Source organism: Panthera uncia, assembly GCF_023721935.1.
Source record: "Panthera uncia isolate 11264 chromosome A3 unlocalized genomic scaffold, Puncia_PCG_1.0 HiC_scaffold_11, whole genome shotgun sequence".
In the NCBI taxonomy this organism is placed as follows: Eukaryota; Metazoa; Chordata; class Mammalia; order Carnivora; family Felidae; genus Panthera; species Panthera uncia.
The window spans coordinates 84,627,482-84,640,208 of NW_026057578.1; the positions used below are offsets into that span (position 1 = coordinate 84,627,482).

At 38.2% G+C, this 12,727-nt stretch overlaps 1 protein-coding gene across 1 annotated transcript in view; it reads left to right on the top strand.

Moving 5' to 3' along the window:
- The window catches only part of GMCL1 (germ cell-less 1, spermatogenesis associated), a 37,824-nt gene extending 30,814 nt beyond the window's left edge, over positions 1–7,010 (top strand). Inside the window, exons 13-14 of the mRNA XM_049651592.1 lie at positions 1,395–1,482; positions 5,874–7,010. Coding sequence (XP_049507549.1) covers positions 1,395–1,482; positions 5,874–6,002 — 217 coding nt within the window. The 3' untranslated portion in view covers positions 6,003–7,010. The remainder of the gene's footprint in view (positions 1–1,394; positions 1,483–5,873) is intronic.
- Positions 7,011–12,727: the final 5,717 nt, after the last annotated feature.

The window sequence follows — 12,727 nt, forward strand, 5'->3', positions numbered from 1 at the left end:
ACACTGAAGCACAGGCCACAAAAGAAAAAAATAAATTGGACTTCATCAAAATTAAAAGCTCTTGTATATCAAAAGACACTGTCGCCAGAGTAAAAAGGCAACCCATGAAATGGGAGAAAATATTTGTTAACCATGTGTCTGATAAGGAGTTAATATTCAGAATATCTAGAGAACTCCTAAAACTCCACAACAAAAAAATAAACAACCCCATTCAAACATGGACAGGACTTACATAAACATTTCTCCAAAGAATATATACAGATGGCCAATGCGCATTGTTTCATCTTTGAAAGATCACTAATCAGAGAAATACAAATCAAAGCCACAATTAGATACTTCCAGATGCATTAGGATGGCTGTTATCAAAAACAAAGCAAAACAAGTGTTGATGAGGATGTGAAGAAATTGAACCTTTGTGCCTTGTTAGTGGAAATGTAAAATGGTGTATGCTTTATGGAAAATGAAATGACATTTCCTCAAAAAATTAAACAGAATTACCATGTGATCCAGCAATCTCTCTTCTGGGTATTTACCCAAAAGCAGGGACTGGGACAGATCATCTTCATACATTCATCATGAACCTGGTACATTCATCTTCATAGCAGCATTATTCACAATGGCCAAAAGTTGGAAGCAACCAAAGTGCCAATCAACAGATACCTGTGTAGATACTGTCCATACCTACAATGGAATATTATTCAGCCTTGAAATGGAAGGAAATTCTTAAACATGCTACAACATGAACCTTGGTGACCTTGTGTTAAGTGAAATAAACCAGTCACAAAAGAACAAATGTTATATGATTCCACTCATGGTACCTAGAATAGACAGGTTCACAGAGCAAGTACAATGGTGGTTGTTAGGGGCTGAGGTAAGGGAAAATGGGGAATTCGTGTTTACTGGGTACAAAGTTTCAGGTGGGAAGATGAAAAGGTTCTGGAGATGGATGGCAGTGATGATTGCAAAACACTGGGGATGTATTTAATGCTGAGAACTATCCACTTAAAAATGGTTAAAATGGTAAATTTTATGTATATTCTACAATAAAAATGACATAAATTATTTTCTATCTTAGATATGTATAATAGCACAATCTTATAAATCTAAAGAGGATCAGTTTAGAATGTGAAAAGACTTAAAAATCTTTTATCATATAAAAGAATATGGAAGATAAAAGTAAATATTAAAGTGAGGGAGAGGGCTTGTTAAAATTAATCTGTGGTTTTAAAAATCATGTTTAAGGGCACCTGGCTGGCTCAGTTGGTGGGGCATGCAACTCTTGATCTCGAGCTTGTGGGTTTGAGCCCTACACTGGGTGTAGAGATTACTTAAAAATAATCCTAAAAAAATCATATGTTTATTTTTTTATTTGTGTTGTTTTTTTTAAATCCTAGATTACGCTTAGCCTCTTTTGATAGTAGTGGAAAACTAATCTGTAGTAGAACAACTGGCTATCAAATACTTACACTTGAGAAAGATCAGGTATGTCTGATTACTTTTCTGTGTTTGGTTATAGTATTTGTCTTTTGAATCCTCTTTTGAAAATTCTTAATTAACATTTGATTTAAAAATCAGTTTACAGTTTTTTTGAAGGTAGAGATGGAAGCACCATGTTCACTTATGCATAATTTACTCCCATATTATTAGAAGTGTAACTAAGACTTGTAACTAAGTGTAAAAAAGAAAACTCAGTTTGATTTGAGGGGCAGGGGAAAGCTGATAATAGAGAAATAATTGTTTACCCTGAATATCTTCCCCCAAAAGTTATGAATTTTAATTGCTTTATCCATTTGTGCATAAATGCATTTATTTATACAAGCAAACACCATGAAGATAACCCAGTGTGTCTCCATAGCTCCTGTATGTTAAGAGAACATTATCCTCTAGCGCAATAGGTTTCTAAAGTAGCATCTGTAATTCTAAGTAACATTCCAAAATTCTCTCTGAAGCCATTTGTTCCTTTATATATCACATGCATGTAGAAGTTTCAAAATGTCATGATGAGAAAGTAAGCCATTTTCGAAAAGTTACATGAGAGCTGTTAAAATATTAAGGAAGTTTACTTCTATTAAAACTAACCACTGGGGGGCGCCTGGGTGACTTAGTCGGTTGAGCATCCGACTCTTGATTTTGGCTCAGGTCATGATCCCAGGGTTGTGGGATCGAGCCATGCTTCGGGCTCTGCACTGAGCCTACTTGAGATTCATATTCATTCATTCTCTCTCTCTCTCTCTCTCTCTCTCTCTCTCTCTCTTTCTCTCTCTTTCTTCCCCCCCCCCACCTCCCCTTTCTCTCTCTGCCCCACTCCCCCACTCTTGCATGTGTGCACTCTCTCTCTCTCTCTCAAGTAATAAAAATTAACCACCATTCCAAGGGACATACTGTTTTAATAAAGAGTTCAGAGCCTATAGTTCACATAAATTATTAGAAGTTAGCAGTTTTCCTCACACAGAAGAGACTTATAGAACATTAGAATTTATGGGGCGCCTGGGTGGCTCAGTGGGTTAAACGTCTGACTTCAGCTCAGGTCATGATCTCACAGTCTGTGAGTTTGAGCCCCACGTCGAGCTCTGTGCTGACAGCTCGGAGCCTGGAGCCTACTTCAGATTCTGTCTCTTTCTCTCTCTGACCCTCCCCACTTGTGCTCTCTCTCAAAAATAAATAAATGAAAAAAAAAATTAAAAAAAAAAAAAGAATTTAGCATTGCAAGGAAGCTTGGAGTGATCATTCTGGCCTCACATACCCTGTATGAGAACTCCTTTAACAGCATTCTTAATGGGATCCTCCACTAGTTGTTGCAATTCAGGCCACAGAGAGCTCTCTCACATAGTAGGTAATATTTGAGAAGGTAGATATATAATAAGAAAGTTCAAATCTGCCTTCAGTAGGTCCCTCTGTTGGTCCCTCTGGTGCCCTCTGGAACTGCATGAACAATGGCTATCTTTACCTTCTACCTGGAACATCATAAAAAAATACTGTCGTGGCTCAAAGCCAGAGATTTTTTTAAAAAGCACCAGGCCAAGATAATAGTTGTATTCCAGGTGTTCCTTGAGTTGTTTATTCAGCGAACATTTGAGTCCCTACTGCATGCTAGGTTCTGTACTAGCAGTTGGGGAAATAAAGAGGAGCTTATGTTATATAGCTTAGGATAAGTTGCATGGTGGAGATGAGCTCAGAGTAGTGTGTAAAGTTGAAGAAGTCTCTAACCCTTACTGTGGGATTGGGGGCAGGTGTGGTTGTTGGGAGAGGAAGAGAAGGGACAACAGCTCATGGAAAATTCCCTCTCCTGGAAAAGTTGAAAAGTAAATGGATACCTGAATCAAGCTTCAGATGATGAGTAAGATAGAAGCAAGGGAGCACAAGAGTCATTCAAAGAACTGAAAGAGATTTGTAAGAGTTCAGTAGGACCAGAGCAAGGGCATGATGGGCTGTGGATGGAGTTTGGACCTTTTCCCGAGATTCTAGTGATCTGTAGAGAAAAATTGCAGTGGGGAGTTGTATATGTGTTTTTTACACAGGTTATAGATGTTTGTTATAGAAAAAATAGAAAATATAAATAAGCAGAAAGGAAAATCATATGTATCCCTCCTACAGACGACACCAAAATTAGATGTGTAGAGAATCTGACAGGACAGAAACCTAGGGGTGGGCCAAAAAAGGTAACCTGGTGAGACTTTCAAGAGCTGGGATGGGGAGTCAAAGCCAAATTGCAAGAGTGAATGTATAGATAGCCTATAAAAAAGGAAAGAAGAGGTAGAAGCCAGTAGCTGATGGTTTGAATTTGAGTTGCTTTATATCCAAGTGAGGATTTCCAGTAGACAGTTAGATTTATAGATCCTGGAATTTAGACCTGTATGGTAGAATGGGAGGGGAATAAGAGAACTATAGTACAGACTAGTGGTGTGAGCCTCAGAGAAGCAGGGATTGGTAAATGAAGATGGAGAAATAATGGTCTGGAAGTAGAAATGGACGTAGAAAGATGCCACCGCTGTCTGGTGCTGCGATATGTGGGCTCCTCAGCTTCCACTCTGTAGTGGAAGAAAGAAAATGGAACTTCATGGTGCTTCAATGCAAACATGGAGGTAAAGTGAGCCCTCAGGTGGAGTTAAAAGTTTAGTAAAGCTAGGATTAGATCTGTCTAGTTTGGGGACTGAGATTGGGAATTAATACAGTCTAATATTCAGAAATCTGTGTGTCCTTTCAGCTCTCAAGTGATGTCCACCTGGCGTCCCTCTTTTCCCCAAGTTGGGAAAAGAACTACCCCCACCCCAGCCTTAACTATATTCAAATACTAGAATCTTCCTTGGAGTCTTTGTTTTGTTGTGGCATTGAATCTTGGTTTTTATCATCAAATATACCTATTGTCAAAGCATATGTCCTCAACAAATTTAGTAAGTGTGCCTTCACCTGGGTTATTGCTACAAACTTCGTCTATGCCAGGGTGACTCAACGTCTAAAGACCAACTATGTTTGATATCATTCCTCTCTACTAACCCTGTTAGTGCCATCAGCCCAGGTGATCACCTCACTTGACTCATCTCATCCGTCTTGTTCACTAACATTTTTTTTAAAAAACACTATTTTCCCTGTTTGGGGGTATATAGAGATAATGTGTGTGTGGAGGGGTCACATTTGTATTCCGTACCTTCTTTATCCAGTTTATCTGCTTCTCCCCCAACACACAAGCTGTGTCTAGTTAAGCCTACATCAGTCATTTAAATGTTCCAGTATGTTAGTTGCTCTTCATCGCAGGAGCATTTTCCTCGTGAAAAAAACAAAAACTCTAGGTTTAAACAGTGTCTAATAGTATGTTCTTCAAAATGTATAAAATAAGGCAAAGCTGATATATATTACTGCAGAGAATGTATCCCAGTATTTAAAAAGTAGAAGTTCCAGGGGCGCCTGGGTGGCTCAGTTAATTAAGTTTCCGACTTTGATTTCAGCTCAGGTCATGATGTCACAGTGTGTGGGTTCGAGCCCCACATCAGCCTCTGCACTGACATCATGGAGCTTGCTTGGGATTCTCTCTCACTCCCCCCTCTCTGCCCCTCCCCTGCTCATGCTTTCTCTCTCTCTCTCTCAAAAATGAGTAAACTTAGGGGAAAAAAAGTAGAAGTTCCAGTGCTGTCCGTTGTAGTCTGAAGACTTACTCTGTTCACCTAATGCTGTTCATACATGGTTCCAAATAGAGATCTGTAGAATCAGAGATGGCTACATCTGTGTCTGTCAAGTATAGGATCAACTCCTATCTCTGAGATTTCAAGGCATTCTCATGTGTACTGATGTAACTGAACCTGGAATTGATTTTACATGATAATGTATTTTATATTCCAAGAGACAAATAAATAATATATTTACATTAGAGACAGTGGAAGATCTAGACAAGAGTAAGAACCATGCTTGTAGGTGCTAATAGTGACTTCCACCTTCTTCTCAACCATTTGCTATATCTAAGGACCATCAGGAAATGAAGCCAAATGAGAAGTCTATATTTCTGGACCATATCTGTTCATAAGATATGTAGGTACTTGATAGAAATTTTTCAGTAATGAAAATAACTACCATTATTGAGTACTTCGTACATGGCTGGCTTTGCTGAGCCCTCTGTGTGCCTTTTCTCATTTAATCCTCACTATAATCATATGAGGCGGGTATTTTTACTCATTTTACAGTAAGGAAGCTGCAGTTGACAAGTCATTGACTTGCCCAAGGTCACAGCTAGTGGATTGGAGTTTTGAGATTTGAGCGGTGACTTTGAGACTTCAGATACAAGCTCTCTTAACCACCATGTGATCTCCTTCAGTTCACTCAATTCAATAGTTTGGTTTTCTGTTTTTTTGTCTTATCATTAAAGCTACAAATTTGTTTTATAGGAACAAGTAGTGATGAACTTGGACAGCAGGCTTCTGATCTTCCCTTTATACATCTGCTGTAACTTCCTGTATATATCACCAGAAAAAAGAACTGAAAATAATCGTCATCCAGAAAATCCCGAAAACTGAGGATCTTATCAGTTGGAAACAGTAGCACTTTGAAAACTTTATCGGCCAGCTTTAATTTAATGGCCCTACTGATATTCACATCTAAGGTGACTAACAATGACAAAGGCCTTATGAACTGTACAGATGATACAGAAGACTTTTCTTATGCTCATTACATTTCTATGCATATATGAAAAACCATTTTGAAGCCAAGAAAATATCTGTCAAACCATTTCTGTGATAAAGATTTTGACTCATGCTTTTAATTTAGCATCAGTAGAAAATTGCTGTAGGTAAATTTCACATTTCTCTGCAACCCAATATAGATTTAATTTTTAGTTTAAACTTTGATCTTACCTGATGTTAATGAACCTCAGTTATCTATCTGTAAACTTATTTTTATTTGGCTAAGACAATGCTGAAGGAACAACTTGGCCAGTTATAAATGCTCTTTCAATTGGTGCATTTAAAGCTGTCCTTTAATGTTTTCACCTGCTCTTTATGATTTCTCCTCATATTCTGATAATGCCTCCAAGCTATGCTTGTTTTTAATCATTAAATACTTTTTTGTGGTTTTGGAGACTAAGCTGGGGAACTTTTTATTTAATGTGAGCATTTTCATGCTATTTTATTTTGCTTTTAATTTAGCTTTGTTAGGATTTTTGACAAAATCAGCTTCAGACTTTCAAATGAACTTGAATGGGAGAGAAAATCCATTTGAATCTGAGGATATTCCTTTGCCTTACATGGTCATTTCTTTGACATTGTATACAACTTTATTCTTAGGTCATGGATTATTTATGTACCAAATATTACACTTTAAACATTTTCATTTTCTCTGGTCTTCGGAGTTATTTATGTTCAAATTTTGGTTGGGAATCCTATTTCCTACTTAAGCTCAGGACCTTATAACCTCTGAATTGAGTGCCTTTGAGTTATACATGCTAATAGAAATTTCATGGTAAATGTAAATAAAGTCGGAGGATCTCATATAGAAGCTTATAATAAAGCATTAATGTAAAAATTGAACTTATTTTTGTCAAAAATGAGATGTATGGTTGTCATGATTTATATATGGTTTGCTCCTTGTGTTTACTGCTATTTTGCAAATAGCCATGCACATCTTCTTTCCAGTCAGAGTAAGTGCTATTTGTGATTAATGTATATTTTTAGTATGTTTTAAAGAATGGGAATCATTTTTATGTATCTGTATAAATACCCATTTGGAAAAAGAATAAATAAGTTCTTATATAAAATGGACAAAAAAATTTAGTTGAAAACAGAATTTTTTTTTTCTTTCTAGTTAGATTTTTTTCCAATTAGATTTAACTTTTGGAATTTGATAGTTTTCTTCCCCAGTAATATGTCCACAGGTTCATAAATTGCTTTTGTCCTTTCAAAATTCATCCCCTTTGACTTAAAGGAACCTTTTAAATGCCCCCCTCCCCCACTCCCTAAGCTGTAGTTTAAATGTTTCAAATACAATAATGTAGCTATATCAAGAGGCTAATTTTTTTTAAGTTTATGTATTTTGAGATCACACGTACATGCACTTGCGCGAGCTGGGGGAGGGGCAAAGAGGAGAGAGAGAGAGAGAGAGAGAGAGAGAATATCTCAAGCAGGCTCTGCACTCTCAGCGCAGAGCCAGACACAGGGCTTGAACTCATCGTCCGTGAGATCATGACCTGAGCCAAATCAAAAGTCAGATGCTTAACCAGGTGAGCCATCTGGCACCCCAAAGGGCTACATTTCTCAGTTTTATATTTGACTATAATTATATCTTTCATGAGATGCTTTTTTTTCTCTTATTCTAGCATCAGAGGTTCCTTGCTAAAAAATATAAGTAATAATCTTAATTTGAATTATGTGATTAATTGAATTTTTAGAGATATTGGGAGAAAGAGCAAGTTTGAATATATTAGTAAAATTAACTATTTCATTTTATAAATTAACCAAATTGGAATTCTGTATGGTTCTTGTCCATTGGTTCTTTCCTAGCCAAATTGCTTACATCATCCGCAAACAATAACTACTTCTTCAGTCACAAGTAGGTTGTGTTCTAATCTGAAAAACTGGTAATTGTCAACTAGTGGTAGTAAAGATCTGCTTTTGTTTTTGTTTTCTTAGCAACTTTTCATTCTTTCCAATAGGAATATTTTCACTGAACTATTAATAGTGTCAGCTGAAGGTATCATATAAACCATTATATACAAAAGCTTTTGTGTTTGTCTGCCTTTGCCTTATAGCCTTTGCCAAGCCTTTTTTTTAAGCTGTCAAGGCCATAAAACAATATTTACCCATTAATAATTATTATCTAACTTGGTTATTAGAATCGATTCACTGGATTATCAGTAAAGAAGAGGTCTCTAAGAAAATATTCTAGAGTCTCATGCTAAATTATTTTTTTAAGTTTATTTATTTTGAGAGAGAGAAAGCACGAGCAGGGAAGGGGTAGAGACAGAGAGGGGGAAAGAGAATCCCAAGCAGGCTTCTCACTGTCATTGCAGAGCAAGACAGCAGGCTCAAATCCACGAACAGTGAGATCCATGACCTGAGTCAAAATCAAGAGTCTGCCGCTTAACCAACTGAGCCACCCAGGTGCTCCTTTCATGCTACATTATTAGAGGACTATAAACGTACCCTTTTTAAAAAAAAATGGATTTGCCTTGGGGCGCCTGGGTGGCTCAGTGGGTTAAGTGTCTGGCTTTGGCTCAGGTTGTGATCTCACAGTTCATGGGTTCAAGCCCTGCGTCGGGTTCTGTGGGGACAGCTTGGAGCCTGCTTTGGATTGTGTGTCTCCTCTCTCTGCCCCTCCCCTGCTCATGCTCTGTCTCACTCTCAAAAATAAATAAATGTAATAAATTTTTTTAAAAAAATGGATTTGACTTGAAACTTAGCAAGATATAGGCAAAATTAAAATAACAGTGGTAGTCAGTAGCTTTATTTATTGAGTGTTCAGTGGCTAACGCTCTATCACATTTTAAGTCTTTCAATGGGATTGCCATTATATAAAGATAATTTTCAATATCAAGTGCAAAAGGTTACCAAGAGTCACTGTGGCTATTTAAATTTAAGTTAATTAAAATTAAATGAAAGTTAAAATTTACTTCCTCAGTCACACTAGGCACACTGTGACTAGTAAGCACAGGTAACTAGTGGTTACAACATTTCCACTAGTGGCTGCTAGTGGAAATACAGAATATCTCCCATCTAGTTGCAGAAAGTTCTATTGGCCCAGAATATTGGTCTATTACAATATTTGTATTTAACGTAAGTTAATTATAAGTTAATATTGGACTATTTATGTTGAAACTGTATCAGTTATAGTCCCTTAAAGATGACCCATGTAAATAATAGAAAAGATAACAGAGCCAGGAGTGCAAATGATAGATAACTTATCAGTCACCTGAAATGATATGTTGAGTCATGATTTCAAGCAATGTGGACCTAAAAAAACAAAAGGCATAGTACATTTCCTCCCCAGCCAGAGAGTTTGACATTTTTCCCAAGGTCCAGGCATATATATATATAAGCAAAAGAGTATGAAAGTATAAGAGTATAAAAGCAAAAAGCCTCAAACATCATCAGTCACTGTTAACTAGTGGCCAGACTGCATCTAATTAGGGAAGAGTTAGATGACTTAATCAACAGCATGCATCCACATGTAATGATAAAGTAGGATATTTTTGTAAAAGCTGGTGATTCCTTGTTAAATAAGATTAGCAATGCAAAACAAAATTCAACCAAGGCTAGAAAATAGTACATTTGAGACAATCACAGATTGTTAATGTTGGTTCTAATGTAAGGGACATGTGTACTTTAAATACAGTTTATTGAAAACTGTCTGGTTGGGGAGGGAACTTAAAAGTGTGATCACAGGTGTTGACCTGGCCCCACTGAAATTCCATTAAAATGGAATGGGGGAACCTCAAACTATCAAAAATATAGAGGATTTTCTTCCAGATACTGTGCTGAAAGAGACACAGTGCTCAATAATCTACATCCTGAGAGAAGGCAACTTGATCAGTAAGGAAGCCCTGCTGAACCCAATTTCTGTCCCACATATTAAAGGGGAAGGAGCCTTTTGGAGACACCATCTCTTTTCACACATAAGGTTTAGTCTCAGGACTGTCCCTTTAGGGAACTTATTCCTTTGGTTTTTTCCTTTTCTCTTCTGTATCTTTACTTTTTTTTTTCTCTATACTAACTCACTCACATGAATACTTAAATGCGCTTAAATTTCTCCCATCTTTGAAAAAAACTTCATTTACTTCCACCCACTGCCATTATTTTACTTGCATCAGCTAAACTTCTCAAAGGGTTCTTCAAATTTCCATCTCCACTTCAAAAGCCATTCACAAACACTGAGTCAACAACTTTGTTGCTAAATTTTATGTTAGATGTGGTTTTATTGTGTTTTTTTAACAGTTAAAATTTACCACTTTTTGGGCGCCTGGGTGGCCCAGTCAGTTAAGTGTCCAACTTCAGTCATGATCTTGCAGTTCGTGGGTTTAAACCCTGTGTCCGGCTCTGTGCTGACAGCTCAGAACCTGGAGCCTGCTTCGGATTCTGTGTCTCCCTCTCTCTCTCCCCCTTCCCTGCTTATGCTCTGTCTCTGTCTCAAAAATAAACATTAATTTTTTTTTTTAATTTACCATTTTGTCCTTAAAAAGGAGCCTTTTTTTAAACTTCTCTGACATCACACTCACCCAGTTTTCATTCTGTTTCTCTGGCCACTCCTTAGTCTCCTTTTTTATTTATTTATTTATTTATTTTTGGGACAGAGAGAGACAGAGCATGAACGGGGGAGGGGCAGAGAGAGAGGGAGACACAGAATCGGAAACAGGCTCCAGGCTCCGAGCCATCAGCCCAGAGCCTGACGCGGGGCTCGAACTCACGGACCGCGAGATCGTGACCTGGCTGAAGTCGGACGCTTAACTGACTGCGCCACCCAGGCGCCCCCTTAGTCTCCTTTTGATGACTTGTCTTAGTCACCTCTGGCTGTCTCTAGGCCCTTTTCTGTCCTGCGCCTGCACCAGGTGATTTCATGCACTCTTATGGCTTCAAATGAACCTCTATATTCTGATGATTTATTTTTCTGTAATTCCAGGCTGGATTTCTCTTCCGAGCTTCAGATATACATCTAGTTGGCATCTCCTCTTGTGTGTTCAAAATGGCACCTTAAATTAGCTTGTCCGTATCTGAACATCCTCTTTCTCCAGAATTTATCATATATGCCTTATCTTAGCAAGTGATGCTACCGTCTATCTACCCAGTTTCACAAGCCAGAAACCTGGATGTCATTGTTGAATCTTCTAATTGGCTCATCCACTGTAGCCAAAATCATCAAATTTGTCCAGTTGTAGCAACTATTTCTCAAATTCGGCCACTTTCCACCTTACCTACTGATACCATTCAAGTACATGCCACTGTAATTTCCGATCTAGATTATTTTGCCAGCCTCCTAATATATTCTGCCTCTAGTCAAGTATCCATTATCAAGTGTTCTCTGAATACTCAAATCTGATTCTCTCCCATCCTTACAACCCTTCGAAGATTCCCTGTTTCCTTTGCCTCAGGATAACACTTTACCATAGATTATGAGCCTATTCTAGCCTCACTTGCCTCTCCCTTGCCCCTTATCCTTACACATTCAGTGTCCTCTGCCTGAACAATCTCTTCCATTTCTCCACACAAATGTCACCCCATTTCCCCTGGCTAATTTCTACTCATTTTTAAGGTCTTATTTGGACATTATTTCCTCTTGGAAACTTCTTGACAACCCTCACCCTCAAAACCAGTTAGGGATCTGTCTCGTGTGTCCTCACAATCTTGTTTTTCCCCTATCAATGCACTTTTCACACTGTTTACTTGTTTGTATCCCTCACTGGACTGCAAGCAGCTCAAGAGCAGACTTTTGTCTTTTCACTGATCAATCCTCTGCTATATAGGTGTGCAATAAATGTTTGGGTGAAAACTGTATTTGCCTTTTTACTTCTTTTTTGATGTTTTGCCATCTGGGGCCCTGCTGAGACTGCCCTTTTCAGGGCTAACTGTTCCTGGAGATAGCAAATGTCTCTCCTTCTAGCCAATAAAAGCCCAAACACTCTGACCACCTTCTTTATCAAACTTTCACAAGTGAAGGCAATATGGCTCTGCCCCAATGACCTCAGAGCCAGGTACCAAACAACTCCGGATAGCCCCAACATCTCAAAGCTGGCTGAAATTTTTCTAACCAATCTCAAATCTCTTAGTCAACTTACCGTGTCTCTGCTATTCCTGCCTGCAAAAACCACAATAAAGTCTCTCATCCATGCCTGGCCCTTGCCCCTTCTGGTTCCTGCCCCACCCTAGCGCTTGCTTGTGTGGACTCAAACTTTGCATATGTTATGTTTAGAATTGGTTTGATATAAAATGTTTTATGCATGTCGGGGCGCCTGCGTGGCTCAGTCGGTTAAGCCTTAGACTCTTCATTTCCACTCAGGACATGATCTCACGGTTTGTTAGATGGAGCCCGGAATCTGGCTCCACAGTGCCGAGCTTACTTGCCATTCTCTCTCTACCCCTCCCCTGCTCATGGCACTCTTCTCTCTCTCAAAATAAATAAACTTAAAAAAAAATGTTTTATGCATGTGGACAAGAACTGGGAAGAAAAATGGGGGTGGGAGGAATAAGAACAGTATCGGGTGTAGTATTCCGTTTTACCAGGCCTTTCCATGATATCTAGCACATTTTAACACCCATCG